This window comes from Strongylocentrotus purpuratus, unplaced genomic scaffold (assembly GCF_000002235.5).
Source record: "Strongylocentrotus purpuratus isolate Spur 01 unplaced genomic scaffold, Spur_5.0 spur5_scaffold_4, whole genome shotgun sequence".
NCBI lineage: Eukaryota > Metazoa > Echinodermata > Echinoidea > Camarodonta > Strongylocentrotidae > Strongylocentrotus > Strongylocentrotus purpuratus.
This window is the reverse complement of record NW_022145610.1, coordinates 26,132,650-26,151,736: the sequence shown is the minus strand read 5'-3', so window position 1 is coordinate 26,151,736 and position 19,087 is coordinate 26,132,650. Positions and strand designations below refer to the sequence as shown.

The window sequence follows — 19,087 nt, the reverse complement described above, 5'->3', positions numbered from 1 at the left end:
ATGCTAATTATGCTATTTAAGACAATTGCATTACTTAAACATAAAAACTGATGTCATAAATAAATTCCTCGTCATAGAAATCCCTTGAAAAGTCGTATTATCCATGTTTTTTTAGGCTTCCTGGATTGAGATTAGCAACATTATTACATATTGCACATATGCTAATTAGATGATTATGCTAATATGGCTATTAAAAAAGTTGCCCAAGGTTGCCAAGCTGGCAACCAAGCTGAATTTACTTCAATACCTATTATATTTTGGTAATGGTTCTACTGTAGAAGTCATGATACGGAGGCTTGGAGGTTAATGTTTACAGGTGTCTTTATTAGAACCAAACTGCGTCATGATTCAATCTCATGAGCCATGTTGAGAACCGTAGTCTATTGTCAAGACTTACATAATATCAGCACATCTCCCTTTCTAAGAAGGGTTACATTCTTTTTCCACAGAAATAACATAACACATTATTTTTAACACTTACTTTTGAACACATCGCTGGATATTAATTTTGGTTTCAATATGTTTTCCAAATCTGGAAACAATGCATATATGGCGAGCGTTGGGTTTGTTTTGATCTGTTTCAAATACTTTTCAAGAAATAAATGATTTTGTGAGTTGTTTCTTTGACCATGCATTCAGAATATTTTGCAACATTTCTTTTGTATGTTATTTCTTTCCAATAACTTTTCAATCCAGTGATTAACACACTTAAGCTTTAACTTGAGCTTGAACATAACTTAACGATATCCAATCTTGATATCTTCCAAGTATCTGTGGATATAACAAAAAACATATATACAGTTAATGTTAAAACATTCATAACAATATAATATAATGTCCTTTTAAAGGCAAAGTGTAACTTTCACTTTCAGTTCTTCTTGATATTATCAGCTTTTGTTAATATAGTCCTTTTGCTTTTCATTGTTCATAGTTCAATTTGTTTTTGTGATTATTTCACAAGTCCATTCGATTTGGCGGTTTGCTTATTCGTCCACTTCTGGTGGTCATGTAGGATGATGCTTGCTGGGCTGGTACGCCGGAACGCTCAGGGGTTGGTTCGCTAACATCCTCGTCATCTGGATCGCTGTCCGTCTGTGTTGTCTGTTGGAACCGATCATCCCTTCGTGTGGGTGCCGGTCTGAGATGACGTCGGTTTCTTCGTCTAATCTCTCCATACTCTGTCTCTACCAAATATGATCTGTTTGGCAGTTTGACTTTGACGATGCCACTTTGTGACCATTGATTGTTGTGCATGTTTTGAAGTCTTACAGTCTGACCTATGTTTAGTTCTGGTAGGTCTCGAGCATGTTTATCATATCGCTCTTTCTGCTTTACCTTCTGCCCTTCCTTCCTTTCCCTCACCTGTTGAGGATTGATGTGTTGTGGATCAAGAAGTTTGTCCACCATGGGCAGGTTTGATCTCAATCGCCTGTTGTACAGGAGTTCAGCTGGCGATTTTCCACATTCTAGTGGTGAGCTTCTGTAGACTTGTAGTGCCCTGTAGACATCTTGTCTACTGTCTTGGCATTTGCGGATGAGATTCTTCACAATTTTCACTGCATTCTCTGCTAGTCCGTTCGACTGAGGATGATACGGACTTGTTGTTGTGTGGCAGAAGTCCCAATCTTGTGCAAAGTTTTTGAACTCTTTACTAGCTAATTGCGGACCATTATCCGTCACGAGTTCACTTGGTGTGCCTTGTCTTGAAAAGACTTCTTTCATTTTTGTTATCACTGTTTTACTTGTTGTTGTTGACAGTGGACAGACTTCAATGAATTGTGAATAGTAATCTACTATTACCATGTAATCTTTGTTATTCAGTGTGAACAAGTCTGCAGCGATCTTTTCCCACGGTCTGTTTGGTACCGTGTGTGGTTTCAGACTTTCTGTCTGTTGTTTTGGTTTATACATCAAGCATGAGTTACAATTTTGTACCATTTCTGTTATGTCTTGATTTATTCTGGGCCAATACAAGACTTCTCTTGCACGTCTCTTGCATTTTTCTATGCCCAAATGTCCTTCATGGATCTTATCCAACATCTGTTTTTTCATTGTGCTTGGTACAACGATCCTGCTGCCTTTCATGATTAAGCCTTCGGCTTCTGACAGCTCATTTCTAATGTTCCAGTATGCTCTAATTGCTACTGGACATTGTTGTTTTGTTTCAGGCCATCCATCTTTGATGATGCCTATCAATTCTTGTAGTGTTTTGTCTTTCTGTGTTTCATCTACAAACTGACTTTTTCTGTTTGATGTGACTGGTAATGTCTCCATTATTGTGTCTACATAGATTCTGATGTCTTCTTCTCTTTCGACCTGCATGTCTGCCTGTGGATCTACCGCTCTAGACAATGCATCTGCGGTGTACATGTATTTTCCTGGTGTGTAGGATACTTTCAAATCGTATCTCTGCACTCGGATTAGTAGGCGTTGAATGCGAAGAGGACAATCACAGAGTGATTTTTTGAACAATGGTACAAGAGGTTTATGATCTGTTTCGACTTCTACCTGTCGTCCATGTATGTATTGGTGAAATCTTTCACATGCAGACGTCATCGCTAGCAGTTCTTTTTCTATCTGCGCGTAGCGAGTTTCTGCATCAGTCATTGCTCTCGATGCATAAGCAATGGGGAACCAATTCTGGTCATGTTGTTGCAGTAGCACTGCACCTAGTCCATTCTTGGATGCATCAGCTGATAGCTTCGTCGGCTTTGTGCTGTCATAGAAATGGAGCACTGGTTCTTGTGTCAGAGCTTCCTTGAGTTGACACCAAGCTTTTTCTTGTGCATCTTGCCACATCCACTCATTTCTTTTCTCAAGAAGACTTCTCAGCGGGGCTGACTTTGTGGATAAATCTGGTATGAACTTTCCTTGGTAGTTAACCATACCTAAGAACCTTTGAACATCTTGCTTGTTCTGTGGTCTTTCCATGTTCAATATGGCTGCAACCTTCTTTGGATCTGGTTGAACACCTTGTTCACTGATCACATCGCCAATGAATGTCATTTGGCTCACATTGAACTCACATTTGTCTCTGTTGAGTTTCAGATTTGCTTTCTGAGCTATGTCAAGGACCTGTTTCAGTCTGGTGTCATGTTCCTGTTGGGTTGACCCCCATACTACTATGTCATCCATCATTGTGTTGACACCAGGTATGTGTGCGAACAAATTATGCACAACCTTGTGGAACACTTCTGGCGCACTGCAGACCCCAAATGGTAACCTGAGAAATCTGTATCTCCCAAATGGCGTTATGAAAGTACATAGCCTTGAGCTTTCCTCATCTAACTCTATCTGCCAGAAACCTGAGGACGCATCTAATTTGCTGAAGTACTTAGCTCCTGCAAACTGTGCTGTTATTTCCTCTCTTGATGGTAGCTGGTAGTGCTCTCTTTTTATGGACCTATTTAGATCTCTTGGATCGAGACATACTCGAAGCTGATTGTTTTTCTTCATCACCACCACGAGCGACGACACCCAATCACTTGGTTCATCCACTGGTGTGATAACTTTAAGTCGTTCCATTTTATCTAGCTCATCCTTGAGCTGATTTCGCAGTGGAAATGGAATTTTTCGACATGCATGTTGTACAGGTTGAGCATTTTCTTTTAGCGTGATATGATGCTTTCCAGGAACACATCCTAACCCTTCAAACACGTCTTCATAGTCATCTACTATTACATTCTTTGATTCTGTTTTGACATTCAAGACTCTCTTTACAAGCTTCAATTGCTCACATGCTTGTAAGCCTAACAATGGTTGACGATCACCAGGAGTTACTAGAACAGCCATATTGTGAGTTAAACCTTTGTACTCCACTTGTACATAACAACGACCCTTTACTGGAATTACTACTCCACTGTAGCCTGTCAATCTCACTCTAGCTGGATGCAGCTTTGGCCTGGGAATCAAACTCTGATACACTGATTCTGGAAGGAGGTTTGTCTGAGCACCAGTATCTAACTTGAAAATAACCGGCCTACTATTGACAACTAGCTTGACCTTCCACTCATCACGAGACTCTAATGTTTCTACAACATCAACCATGAACTCATCTTCGACCTCGAGATTTTGCATCTCGTTGATAACTTTACTCATTGGAGTTTTACAACACTTCGCAAAATGATTTCCAAGACCACACTTTTTGCAAATTTGACCTTGAGCAGGGCATGCATTTTGACCATGCCAGTTTCCACAACGACCGCAACTATTTCTAGATTTCTGACCTTGAGTCTGATTTTGACTTCGATATGGCCTTTGAGTTTGTTGTTGACCTAGACTTTGCCTTGGATTTTGTCTTTGATTACCGTGAAACAACTTTCTCCTACTCCCAAGAGCATCAACCAAGACTTCATCCGTGGAACTCAGCTCTTTTGCCTGAGCTCGAGTAGTTTCAGCAGAACGACACAACTGTAACGTCTTATCCAGCGTCAAATCATCTTGCCTCAATAGGCGTTCCCTGACCATGGAGTTCACAATTCCACAGATAATTCTATCACGAATGAGGCTATCCTTTAAGTCACCAAAATCACAAGACTTAGCTCTATTGCGCAATTCAGTTGCATACTGATCTGTTGTTTCATTTTCGTGTTGTGACCGTGTGAAAAATTTGTGTCTCTCAAATGTTACATTACGTTTTGGCATGCAATAGTTCTCAAATTTCTTTAGCACTTTCTCTAATTTCATCTCATCTCCGGTATCTTCCTCAAACTGGAATGTATTGTAAATGTCAAGAGCTTCTTCCCCTATGACATGTAGGAGCATGGATGTTTGTGCTTTTTCTTCTGTCTTTGACATTCCACTGGCCACATTATACAATTCAAATCTTTGTTTGAAACGTTTCCAATTTTCTGCTAAGTTTCCTGTCAGCTCCAATGGCTGTGGTTGACTTAGATTTGTTGCCATGGTTTCTTATTTGTTTCTCTCTGAACAATGCTTTAACCTCTTATTTACTATTGTGGTATCTTTACAACCTAGTCAAACTAACGAGACAAGCAATTTCACCGAGTTAAAATATGCCGACGCATGTACACTGTACGCACTCATAGCCACATACACACAGTTTGCACACACGGGACTGAGCCCTTCAATCTGGCGTAAAAATGGAAATCCTGCACCTGTTTATTCCTGGGTTCTATCCTCCCTCGAAGTCAACATCTGTCCTTGATCGGGAAGACCTGACACCATATTATATTTTGGTAATGGTTCTACTGTAGAAGTCATGATACGGAGGCTTGGAGGTTAATGTTTACAGGTGTCTTTATTAGAACCAAACTGCGTCATGATTCAATCTCATGAGCCATGTTGAGAACCGTAGTCTATTGTCAAGACTTACATAATATCAGCACAATACCCATCTAGAACACAAATCAACAAAAAAACCTTGTTCTTATCAACTTTTCCAGCTATGAAAAATGTCTACAGCTACAGGACTAAGTAATAGGCTAGCAGAAGAAGAAAAATGAACAGTAAACTATGCAAAATACGTTAACTGATACAACACAAGAATGTTTAGAAATGTAGAATAACTCATTTTTGTACGAATTTGCATACAGAGACAGAAGTATAAGAATTATACTTACTATATGAACTGTGTCGGGTATACGACCAGCGATGATAGCAACACTCTATGAAACCATAACATAGAGGATTCATGTGGGATATCAAATGTGACGGCGTAATAGGTTTACGTTGTTCTCCATTATAGGCAGCATAAAAAGGTCCGCCAATTAACACAAAAGGACTAATACATGCAGCTATAAATAGGGAAAGAAAGACACAATCATTCATGATGATAAAAATAAGACATGCACTCTTTATCCCTTGAAAGTTTGAGAAATTGACCCGCGTTGAAAAATATGAACCAGAAGTAAAATGTATTTATGACGTCACACATGCATTGTGCACGTCTACATTGCTACCATGCTACATTGTACATGCTACATGGTAGATAAGCATGTTCACTTTGTACAGGCAATATTTTAACAGTATGAGCTCAAATAACATTATTCATGAAACCGAAAGTTCATGACAACTCCCTTCTCTTCGCTTCCTCATGAGGAGAACAATTAAAGTCCATAAGCATAATCATATTCATGAATTCAGTGACAGTGGTACTATCCTCGGTATAAATTGCTTCATTATACGGAGAGAGGTTTTAAACTAACGTCCTAACGTAATAAACTGATCGCAACTAATATTCAACCACTTCATCCTTTCTTTCCTAATGAATTCTTTAAAAAAACAAGCCGAATAACAATACAGAAAATAATTACTAACAATTTATTGACATTGTTAATTGCACAACACAACGCCACTAGGCTATCGTCGATCCAACAGTAAAAGTATTAAGAGAGGACCAGTAACTACGCCCTCTCACATTGCCTGGCAGAAATCATCGAATGACGATGGAAACGCCATTAATCGCAACAACAACAAAGCGGATCCAGGATTTCTCAGGGGAGGGGGCCCTCAAAATTTTAAAATCACACCGGCCGAAAATTCGGGGGGGGGGGGGTAGTGAGCACATTTTTTTGGGCCCAATCCCCCCCCCCCAAAAAAAAGCTAAAAATCACGTGTTTTAAAAAAAAATCGCAGGGGGGCGGGGGCGGCCCCCCTGGATCTGCCACTGCATGAATTCCCACTTTTCTGACATCCTAGGATTTTCATTTAGAGTCAAGCTATAGTGATCGAATGATTCACTATACCACGACACCTCCACGTCGAGAAAAGAGAAATAATGTGTGCATGATCAGGCGCCGCGGAAAACGATAAAGTTGATGTTGATTATTTTTTATTTACATAATTATATCTAGTTATTTATTCACTTATTCATTTTTATGTTCATTCGTTGTGTGTGTGGGGGGGAGGGCTCAAGCAGGGGCGTAAGAGCATTTTTTTTTGTCCAATTCGTGAGAAAATACTTTTTCTTTTCTAATTTTCTTTTTTGGCCGGGGAGGGGAGACCCAGGTCCGTCGGCCCTTCCCCATTCCCCCCCCCCCCCCCCGTGGATCCGCGTCTGGGCTCAAGTAAACAAAGTAGCGAACGAATGAATTTATCTGTCAAAGAGTGGTGCTGCCCGGCCGGCCCCCGATCATTAATGAAAATGAAAATGCAAGTAGGATCATGATTATTACTATTTTTTATTATATCCTGGCAGAGGGTTACAAGTGGTTTCACTTACACCTATACGTCATTTTTTGGATAAGTCCTGTATTCCCGCGACAAAGAAATGTTACGAGCTAAATCACAGTGCACATAATAATCATCAAAACAAACACCGAAGAAATATTTATAATCACATGCATATTAAGTTGATAAAGACATGAATAGGGGTAGGCCTACGAGGCGTAGAGGCGGGTATTGCTCCCCCCCCCCCCCCCATCCTCCCGAGGATATTTAAAGTTTCGATATTAGGGCAACCATCGCCTGGTATTCGGCATGCAGTGAAGTGCGTTTTGATGATCGACGAATTAAGTATTTTGCTAACTCGCTTTAATCGCTCGCAAAACGCAAAAACAGGATGGTTGGTATTCGGGCAAAAGCAAACACGTATGCGCCCTGTGAAAAAGAAACCTTACATTACTCAGAGGTTATGCAGTTATCTTATATTTGATGAATCGCTTTTTTTATAAATCAGCTCTAGACTCCCCGTTTTTCTCAATTACTTTTTCAATCGTATATTTTAAGATAGCGACATCTCCGTAATTCTTTTACGATAAATTTCCTAGATGTACCAATTTATAGTAAAAACCTTAGCCGTCCATTTGCTATAAACTCACTAAATAAATAAATTAGAAATCTCCGCAAACTTATACTCATATACTTATACTCATACTACATGTACACAGGCGCATACACAAGGGGGGGGGGGTTGAACCCCCCCCCCCCCCCCCCAATTACATTTTGTTATATGTGTGTTTTTGTTGAAACCCCCCCCCCCTTTGTTTTGTTTTTGTTTTAAATAATAATTAGAATTTAAAAAAAATTATGGTAATGGATGAACCAAAAAATCTGACCTTACCCCACCCCCCCCCCCCCAACGAAATATCGATCGGCCATATTTTCAAATTTTGAGACACACAAAAAAAATTGCTCTTTAATTGAACTCGATATAATTGCAAAAGGATTTTGTATAAGATTCCCAAATGATTGGAACAAAGAAACAATCTTTTTTTAATTTGTTATTTAATGAATGACATTTCATTTTGCATAGTACAAGTATCAAGTACATGAAATTGCACAGATAAAAAGAAGTCTTAAACCTCTCTTCGAAATGTTTCTTAAAATCATATTTTTCATTTAAAAAACCTCTTTCCAGGTGCATATAAACATCAGATATATCTAAATATTTCATCTCACACCAATATGAGAAAGAAAAAAACAATGTATTTCAGTTGATGTGAAAATATGATTATTTCAGAAGACTTGTGTTAGGAGAGCTATCATAATGGAATCAGACACTCATTATTTGCCTCACATTAAGAAATGACAACATACTGTATGATCATACTATGATAATACGAGAGATAATCATGGTTTCAGAAAATGATAATATCAATCATGCTAATCAAAGTTCTACTATGATAAGCATTTATCCCTGTTCTTCAAATAATGATCTATATTGTCAGTGTTGTTGAGAGGCTACTCAAAGTATAGACAGTATGAGATATCAATTATGACGCGTTTACACAAGAAATGATTCCAGTAAAGGAATATAAGGAAAGAAAAATGAATATGCATTAAACATGTGGACAGCAACAAATAAAAAAGTAATTAACCGAGATGCATTCAAATCATATTCCAATAGATGGATTTTGAGTTGTATAGAAATATAGAAAGATCTATTTAGCAATTTAAATCATGTTCCAATACTTTTAGATGAATTTTTAGTTGTATAGAAATATAGAAAGATCTATTTAGCAATTTAAATCATGTTCCAATACTTTTAGATGAATTTTTAGTTGTATAGAAATATAGAAAGATCTATTTAGCAACAATGAGTAACACCTTATTTGGGAATAAAAAACCCAAATTCACAATGATTTGTTTTCAAAGGTTCCACGATGTGATTGAATACTGTGCCATCCACCAAACTTGCCTTCAATTAGAAATAATCAAAAACATTTCTATGGATGAACTGGAGCAAATATTAGATGTACATAACTTGGCAGTCTTAGAAGTGCTAACTTTATTTCCTATAAACATAATAGTAATCACAATAATGTTTTTTTTTAAAGATGATGATAGTTATGACAAGGATGATGATGATGATAATAACATTAATAATAATAATTATCTAATAATTACAATAATTATAATAATAATAATAACAATGATTAAAATAATGATAATGATTATGATAATAATAATAATAATAACAATAACAATAACAATTACAATACTATTTTTTTTTAAATGACAACAATAACTCAGCTTTAAACTAGTACCTAATTTCTTGCACTTAAGTGCCAACTATAAAATCGTTTTCAAACATGACATGATAAATGATGTAAAAAGATCCACTAAAAAAGTACAGCTAAATGGATGGCAAGTGGGGATTAAAAAGGAAATCTATGAAGAAGAAAGGCTGTTACATATAACACATGGTCCGAGTGTTATGATTTAGGGATTTGTGAATAAAGATGTCAATTTTGGCCTTCTTTTTTAAAGTATGTTTTATGCTGTTGAACCAGGATTAATTAAGCTGACAAGTGAATTCATGCATTTATTTTGTCCTCTTCTTTATATTCATTTCTTTCCATTTATAAAAATTTGTTCTACAATTTAGAATGAAAAAGGAAATATCTACCGCTCAGTGAATTTTCATATGTAAAATAAGGCAAGATTGGTGGGTATATGGAATATTAAAATTCATCATATTATCATCAGCTAAAAGGCACAACCTTCTCATCACCTAAACAAACATATCAATCTTCCAAAAAATATTGTGTGCTTTAACAAAGCATTATATTATAAAATTGTTTAATCAAGTAGTCTTAGTATGCAGCCAATTCATTATCTAAATACATTGTATATATATCTTCTTAAATTTCTTCTAATGTAAAATATTCCTATTTCATAGGATAAGTAAAAATGATTGATAAATTTGGAAAGCAGACTTAGTCTCAAGTAATAAAAATACAACAGGAAATCAAAATATGATAAATATCCAATAATGAAATATAGAATGTGATTCAGACTAGTTAGACATGATATTTCTACTTTCATAATCACTAAATGATACACTTTCTCATCATCACATTTCTTCTGTTGAGTCAATCAGTCAATTTACATTCAATCAGACCCAAGAAATTTACACATCCAATTTCTATACTCTGATAGAAAATGCAAGGGGAAAGAGCAAATTATCTATTTTAGAATTTGTGAAATTATTAAAAAAAATAGAACTTTACAATTAATCAAATGACTATATGAGGTGACTTAACAATGAGTTGAACGAGTCACAACTATAGCATATGAAATTAATCTGAAAGTTGATGGTTAAAATATGCAAGAGAAAAGGGAATGGAAGATCTATGAAATGTAAGGAGCCGCCAAACTTTCAGGCATATACTTGATGGAGGTTTAAACGATGTAGGCCTACTTGGTTTGAACAATTCAGTGGGCATGTACACCCACACCCTCACCACCATCACCAATTAATCGGCTTCTAAAAAATCACTAATAAGGCCTTTAAAAAAAGATGTTGTATTGCCCTTTAGGTGCCAAAACATGGGTCAGTCGGTCAGAAATCTTTGATTTTTTTAATACTTTTTTTTCTTCTTTTTTCTCCCTTTTTGGGATGATATTTCTCAGTTTTAAATGCTTTAAAAAAAAAATTCTTCTAAAAACAGAAAGAAAAAAAAAATTAAAATTAAAAGTAGATTTCAAGATTGTTTGCCATATAGAGGGCGCAAGTATAGCTATAAGTAGTGCAGTGGGGCTTTAAAACTGAGTAGATGTCCTTGTGGGTTCAAACAGACTATTTGAACCTGTTTATGTTTACCACATTTATTATCCTTATTTACACATAGCAGAAGCAGCCACTATAACACATTAGATAGGAATTATACAACCTAGTACTACTTACAAATAATTGCTTCATTCCACTCTCTCGAATTCACAATGTAAAAATTTATCAGCTGCTTTAATTATTAAAACATCATTACTCAGTAGGATTTATAGCCGAAAGAGGCTTTGTTATATACAATATGAAATATTGGGATGTATACAAGTCACAAAACATTTAATTCTACAAGTTTCTGCACTTCGATATTCAGCTTACCCATCAAAATCTGCCTAAATATGCACATGTATCTACATGGAAATTTTAAGAGTTGCATGATTCATTGTGATTTGGAAATTTCTTTTTGCAGTAAGTGAAGTCTAAAGAAATTTATAGGAGATTATATCTCAGGATATTGCCTTTCATTAGTTCATAATGTTTTTTTGTTTTTTTTTCTAAGGGGGAGGGGGGGGGGCTGTGCATCAGTACCAAAATCTCCCCAATAGCAAAATAATACCCCGCTCCTCACTGTGTTTGAAGCATCATAAGTTTCCAAAATCTTTAAAGAGCCAAATATAAATAAACAAATTACATATTTTCATACAGGTGTTTAAATTATATAACATATCTGACATTAAAAGAATGAGGCTCCCCTGCCAGCCCCCACCCCTGGAAAAAAAAACATCAACACTGGAGTAAATTATACACATTTAAATTTACTTTACCATAACTGCTCTTAAATCTTATAAGTCTGTATGCCTCGTGTGACCTTTAGCCTTCAGTTTATAGAGAAGTATATTCACTTTCTCCGCAACATTCTTGCAACCCTTCACAGCAAACACCCTGGACCCCCTCGGCCCGTTGAACTGCAGCTGGGCAAGTACATCATCTTCTAAAGATGAGGTGGACGCATACCCACGGACCTTGAACTCAGCATGGATGCACTGCCTTACGTGAGATGCTTCGAGTGGGAAGAAGGGTATAAAATGGCTGACGAGATGTGAACTGATGATTCGGGCCTTGTAAAAACCAGCATCTAAAATATAGAGTGCAGAAAAGGATGAAGAGATCCTGCATATCCATTAAATTTTTCGGACAATTGGTGGTGAAAATGTCTGTGTGAAAGGAGCATTAATAATTAAAGAAACAAGGTGAAAATGAAAGAGAGAGAAATATGGAAAGTAATCCCCAAACAATATCTTTGATTCGGCCTATAATATATTTTGAATCCTACTCCAACAGTACATTTATTTTTGTAAAGTGCTTTTATAAAGGTTTTTTTCTTTTGTGTGGAACTCTTGCACTTTGTGTATGTGATTTTAAGTGGATTTGGTGCCTTTTAAATCTTAGATGTTATGACTATAATTATTGAAATAAACATCATGCCTCGTTCAGAAATGAGTATCACTATCAGGTCTTGTGGGTGCTATCATCATTTTAAAACCCGAAACGTATTTTATTGAATTGAAAAAACTGACAAAAGAAGCAAGGTTTACATGAAATTGACAATGTGAACCTGTTATGGATGACATTTTGAGGGAAACGGGGTAGAATGAAGTTCAGTCTCTTTATGCTTCAATCTTATACAAAATGCTGAAAGAAAAGGTTAAAACTACTGTCTTTGATAGTCCTTAAGTGTAATATGACCACACAAAAAATGGATTGGATCACAATAGTAGACTCTAAAAAAAGAAAATATTAGGAAATTACTAACCAGGGTTTTCACTGACTTCGTTCATGATGATTCGCTCCATTTCAACTAACGGGATGTCTTCCCTCGCTATTCCCTTCTCATACGATTCCCACACGTGCTTGTTGATGGCTTGTGCAGCTAGGTTACTGTTTCAAAGATAAAAGAAAAGTTAAGGCAAGAGTGAGACAGAAGTATGCATCTTCTGACATCTGGAAATATTTTATATGATTTGATTTGATTTGATTTTCTTCTGCATTCATGTAAGTATACAGTTTTTTTCGATAACAATATAAAGTACAAAAAGTATTTTTCTGACAATGAATCATAAATAAGCAAATACAAATATAATTATGAATTTTTATTTTCAAAAACGAAATAATAAACTGTCATAAATACTCAAATTCATCAAACATTATAAAATTATTTTCGGAAGAAGGACTGTCATTGTAAACAGATTGCCCCTCATGACATATATTAACACATTTATTAAGCAGAAACGGATAGGTTATTGAAAATACAAATGTTGATGATAGTGATATTGACATACAATGCAGATGGGGATGATGATGATGATGATGATGATGATGATAATAAAACCGACTCTACGACCACATTTAACCAAGGAAAACTTAGACCTCAGAGTAACTTCCTTTGTTAAAGTTGATTTTGATTTTGATATTAAGTTTGATTTTGAGTTTGAGTTTCAGGTTTTAATTTGAGTGAATATGGGTCTTAGGGTTACAAAAAATTCTTCTTTAAAAATCTTAAAGGCATCGTTTAACAATGTTAAATCTGAGATGCACGTTCCTACATATGCTACCAGTGTCTGTAATATAGTGTAATATTGAAGCCCTAAAAAATCGCGCTTCAAAATGATCAAGAAGTGCCTCAAAAAAGGTGAGTGACCGGTTTTACCATACTCGTTTTTCCCCAATAGACTGTAGTATTCTGAACACCGTTTGGCAAACATAAAATTTGGTTTCGATTTCCAATCATAAATATCTCGATAATCAGACAGATGATCGGCTTGTAAAAGCCATGGCGTTCTTGACTGACCTAAAGGTTTATAATTATCATTGCAGCATGAGCTAAATCCAGGATTTTGTTTCAGAATCTGAGACAAAGTTACCGGATCCCTTTAATGACGTACCACACTGCTCTGCATATTTTTTAAAATATTTTTTATTATCTTTTGAGTTTTTTTGTAAACTTTCTTTTATTATTTTTTTGTTATTAACTATTTGGCATCATCTGTGCCTGCAGGAGGTGAAAAACGAACTAAATCACTGTAACCCTCAGGTTTCTTCTCCCGGTATTACTGAATGGATGTATGCAGGTGGACCACTACAACGGGTTTAAAGTGCAGTGAGTTCTGAACGTATCAAGGTGACTTGATGTTCTCTACATGGAGACTACATATAATGTTCTATCCGAGGGACGTAGTTTTTTCCAACGTTCCACATTTCTGTATCTTATGTTACAGAGCTCAGTGAATTCATGCAGGACCTTTGTAGCGTATAGCGGCTGTCATCCATTTCTACTTTGTAAATTATTGTTTTTTAATGACGATTTACCACTTCATATCTGAACGAGCCTCAATACTACGACATCAAAATCTATTTTGTGTTTTGGATGTTTCTTTTCATGCCACTATATTGTCGGCTGGCTGGCTGGCAGAAGGGGGTTATATAGCGGGCAAATGACTCAAAAACTACTTTTCGATTTATTCACATTTAAAGATTTGTTTCATATTCAAACTGTTTTCCGTCCCGAAAATTGGTTTAAAACTTAAAAGACTAATATAAATGTTATAGTAGAACACGACCACAATTTTTTTCTCGGAAATAAGTCAGTTTTATAAAAGTTTGAGGCGATTTAGTGCTAACGCCCTTCTACTTAACGCTTCAGTTTTGACCTGAAATTCGAGCTAATGCCCTTCTGCCAGCCGGGCGACGATATGTCTTGCTCAATCGAACTTACTGACCTTCTGAATATAAAGATTGCTTTCCTATAATCGGTCCCTTCTACTTTAGTGTGGTGATCTAAGAAGCCCTTGATGTTATCCAGTAAGCCAGCAGGCATGTTCTCTACCTCATCAAATATGAAGACATGATGAGGGCATGAAGAAACCTTGGATTTGATTAATGAAACCAGCTCCTCCTGTAGAAAGAGAGAGGGAGAGGGGGAGGGAGAGCAAAGAGGACAGAATTAAAAATGAATGTACAATCAGTTGTGAACACTATTTGAGTTCTTGATTTTAAACCTAGACCCCGGCCCCCTACTCAGTGTTATTTAGAGTATGTGTATGCATGTTCCCTCCTTTTGAAAACACCGGCCCCCCTAAGTCCGGTGTGTAAAGTCAATACGGGCCGGATTTTTGTGTACTACAAGCCGGATTTTGGTGCGTGAAAATTACCCCTTTACCGGACATATTGGGAACACGCATGCAGTCCCTCGAACCCCGGAGTGGGGGGGGGGGGCCGGGACCTAGACCCAACACTTTACCCAGGGGCAAACTGATAGTGAAAGGCCACCTACTGGGGGGCACTTCATGGAGCAATGGGGAAGGGGGGTATGGTTATTTTATAGTACACAAATAGATACTGCTCTGAGACAGTCCTGATGGAAACTATGGTCCCCGAGATGACTCGACTGTGGCCATTTTCTTGCGCGATAAAGAACCTGAAGGAAAATTGTCCTCTTCATATTACCGGTATATTATAGGGCACCAGGGATCAACCAACAGAGGCTCCAAAATAGGCACTATATATTCACTTCATATCTGTCATCCTAAACTAGAGCCAGGGTCCGCAGGGTTTCAAGAAACTTTCATAAGTACTTGCTCACTGATATCTCATTTAATCACTTGTATTGAGTCCTGCCGCAGCACTAATGTCCTTTGGCAAGACATTGATCTACATTTGCCACACTCAACCCAGGTGATGTAAATATATAGCATACCTGCCAACCTGAGACAAGAGAAATTAGGAGTAAATTTTTCTGGATGGACTACGAGGTCGCAAACCACCGAAGGATTGGGGTAGTAGCCCGTAGATTGGGGGGGGGAACTAATGATCACGTTCGGGCTGCGCTGTGTATATCTTCTATGAGCGCGAGCGCGGATGTCGGCGTGAGCTGGTTATCAGTGCTGTGTTATGCTTTAGTCTTATACATACATACATATTGGTATTTATTGAGCGCCTTTACATGAACATGCTCAAGGCGCTTTACATTTTGAAATGCAAACATAATAGTTATATACTCTCCAAGTGCATTACACTCTAAAAAAAAATTAAAAAAAAAAAAGAAATAAATAAATACATAAATAAATAAATAAATAAATTTTAAAAAATCAGAGTTTTGAGGCATGCACTCGGAATTCGGAGTTGGTATGAAAAATGCGGAGGAACTCCGCCTAAATCGGGGTGGTTGGCAGGTATGATATAGGTACCTGGCAGGAATTAGTTCCTTAAAATGCTCAAGCGCCATAATGGCAGCCATGCTAAAGCCAGGGTAATAATCGGGAGCGCCAGGAGTGTCAAATCTTACAGAGCGCTATATACAAGAACCCAATATTATTACTATTATTATGACATCAGGTGTTACCCCTGATGAGCCCTGTGTGAATTATCTTTTAGTAAGTGATGCTTAATGGATCAATCGATCGTGCAGTTTCTTCTTACAATGATATAACACATGTACCTTGTATTTCTCTAGGTGTGCTTTATGAGGAAAGTCCTTTGTAGATATCTTGAGAGTCACAAAGCTGCTATCCATTCCGTGTTTGAAAAGGCTTTCGACCGTGAGACGGCTGATGTGATTCTTACCGGTTCCAGCCGGTCCGTGCAGGGACAGAACCAGCGGCTTTGGTGGATTAGGATTGGTCACATGACCATCTATAGCACCAAGGACGGTCGTTTGGGCCAAGGGTTGGCCAAACAAATGGTCGTCAAAAGCCTTGGCAAGAGCTGAAAGAATAATTAAACATAAATAATAAGTAAGACCTACATTAAGTGTAGATAAACGATTCAGTTCACTTCCTGAACTTTTACTTCCCATTATCATGACAGCTCTTAAATAGAATGTGTCAAAGTTGTATTTCATGGCATACTTTTTCTTTTTACACACAGAAAATTAGTGCAAAGTTATGTTCGCTAAATACAAAACAGATTCATGAGATATATTTGTTCCTTTTTTGAAATTTTGTCATTTAAGATTTTTACAGACTGCTAAGAACATGCCAAAATGATAATAAAAAATATATACCAACCATCTATATCTGGTCTATAGGTCCATTTATGGAAGCAGCATTCAATCGTCCCATAACACAGCGGGTTGAGCGAATGTAAGTGTTTTTTCGTCCACAATGCTACTCCTGCTTGACTATTAAGTACACAGGAGCACAGCATGAAGAAAAACCCATAGAAAGCCACTCCCCACATCATGAAGAAGTTCTTAGTCGAATCTGACAGAAATACAGAAGATTACAATTTCAGTAAAATTAGAGATTTATAAAATTGCATTGGTATGTAAAAAGTGGGATGAGGAAGTCATAGAAAAAGAGAGAACTTAATTATTTTTTTTTTAAACATATATTTTGAAAGGTAAGCTTAGCTATATATGCAATGAGAAATGTAAACAATATTAACAGGTGGGAAAATTAAGACTGTATGCATACCAAACAGTGACATCATATAGTCCAATTGGATACCCCCAATTAAGGGGCATTGGCAGAGAAAACATTTCACCTTTTATCATTCATGTTTTGTAATTTTCATATTACAAGGCATTATACTCTAACAAAAGAATAAAACTATAAGGCTTTTGTGAACTGGTGTCCATTTACATTAGTTAACTCTGAACTTCATAAACATCATTGTTTTATGTTTTAAGTCAAAAGGGGAATACATATTTCAACAATTTTTAACAGCGGACTAATAGACCTATTGATAATTATAAAAAAATCTGCATCAACTAGATCTATTATTAGACTAAGACAATATTATGAGAAATCAGAGTCGGGCATAGAAATTGAAATCAACACAGCCACGCCTTAGTAAGCACCCAACATTTTTAAAGAGGTATCAACAAACTGCCATTGCATTTGTTCAATGAGACTTCAAATTAACTGTCACCACTCTATTACCACAGACCTGAAAATGCGTGTCTACAGTTCTGTTGCTATTACGCAATACGACTAGACTCTACGAGTAATTTGGGATTCCCCATTTCTAAAAATAAATCTAGATCGGTCTGCCCATCTCTGTCATGGTAGAGTCTATATGACCATTATATTTTTGCACCGTCACATTGAATTATACAATCAGTTATCACATATTCTTTTAAAAAATAAGCCATGTTAATCAATTTACGTTTCCTACATATTCTTCGCTAATAAAAGGAGAAGTTACCGTTATTCTAACTTCATAACAGGCCCGACGACATCGACAGCAACATAACAGTGCTTCGCCGCAGCAGCTCAGCGGTGCGATGTACTATGGCAAGCAAACTGTAGACTTTATGAGAGCCCCGATGAGAGCACAATACATGCAGCTGAAAAGAGAGAAGGGGAAAAACGTAACCCCCCCCCCCAAAAAAAAAAAACAACAACAACAACAACAACAACAACAACAACAACAACAACAACAACACAACAACAACAACAACAAAAATGCCGGTGAACAATCTTTTTTTGTTCTTGAATCAAGTAATGAATTATACAAATGCTTTTCATTCACGAAATATATTGTCGGGCTCTACTTCGTACTGGCTATACCGTATATGCTCAAAATGATTTGTGCGCTTTTGAAACAAAGTGAAACAAACAACAGAGACAATATTTGTATGACTTACTTCAGGGGGCTACATATTGACTTGCTTTGAGGGGATACAAGTACAGGCCTGAAGCCTTTCGCTCTCGAGTGTCGAGAAGTATTTTGCTGATCAAAGTTTGCCTCAAATTAATTGCCAGATCAGTTCATTCCTTTTGAGACTAATCACATACTTCACATTTGCTAGTCGCAGGTCAATTTGATTTGAGTCTATTTATTTTTATCCTTGACCTTTCAAATAATGACACCATAGTTTACAGATATATCAACTGATCTGATAGTTCTCTTCTTTAGCCATTAAGCGATGATCCTGATGGGCCAACTCTGAAAACTAAATAAATGGCATGTTAATAAAATTAAATGACTTTCTTTTCTCATTTTAATTTTTTATTCTATTTAGCTTTTGCTCTAAAACATTTTAAAGACCTGTGGCCCTTGCCCTGTATAGTTGATCAGAAGTCAGAAGGCTCAGAAGTGAAATACCATACTTACTAATTTTCAAACCATAAAGGAAAAAAACTCAAATGAGTTACATTTCGCGTTTCATAGCTTCAT

General features: G+C 36.8%; 2 protein-coding genes across 2 annotated transcripts; both read right to left on the bottom strand.

Moving 5' to 3' along the window:
• Window positions 1–303: 303 nt before the first annotated feature.
• Window positions 304–5,028, bottom strand: LOC115929192 (uncharacterized protein K02A2.6-like). Its single transcript, XM_030997678.1, has one exon. It carries the CDS (start codon window positions 4,903–4,905, stop codon window positions 955–957), a length of 3,951 nt encoding a protein of 1,316 aa, XP_030853538.1. The 5' UTR covers window positions 4,906–5,028; the 3' UTR covers window positions 304–954.
• Window positions 5,029–10,906: 5,878 nt separating this feature from the next.
• Window positions 10,907–18,192, bottom strand: LOC592199 (torsin-1A). The gene is made up of 6 exons (XM_030998195.1): window positions 18,113–18,192; window positions 16,972–17,166; window positions 16,404–16,669; window positions 14,686–14,861; window positions 12,723–12,847; window positions 10,907–12,044 (listed from the first exon to the last, which is right to left on the bottom strand). The coding sequence occupies exons 2-6, from the start codon at window positions 17,144–17,146 to the stop codon at window positions 11,752–11,754; spliced, it is 1,035 nt and encodes a 344-aa protein (XP_030854055.1). The 5' UTR covers window positions 17,147–17,166; window positions 18,113–18,192; the 3' UTR covers window positions 10,907–11,751.
• Between the last annotated feature and the right edge of the window lie 895 nt (window positions 18,193–19,087).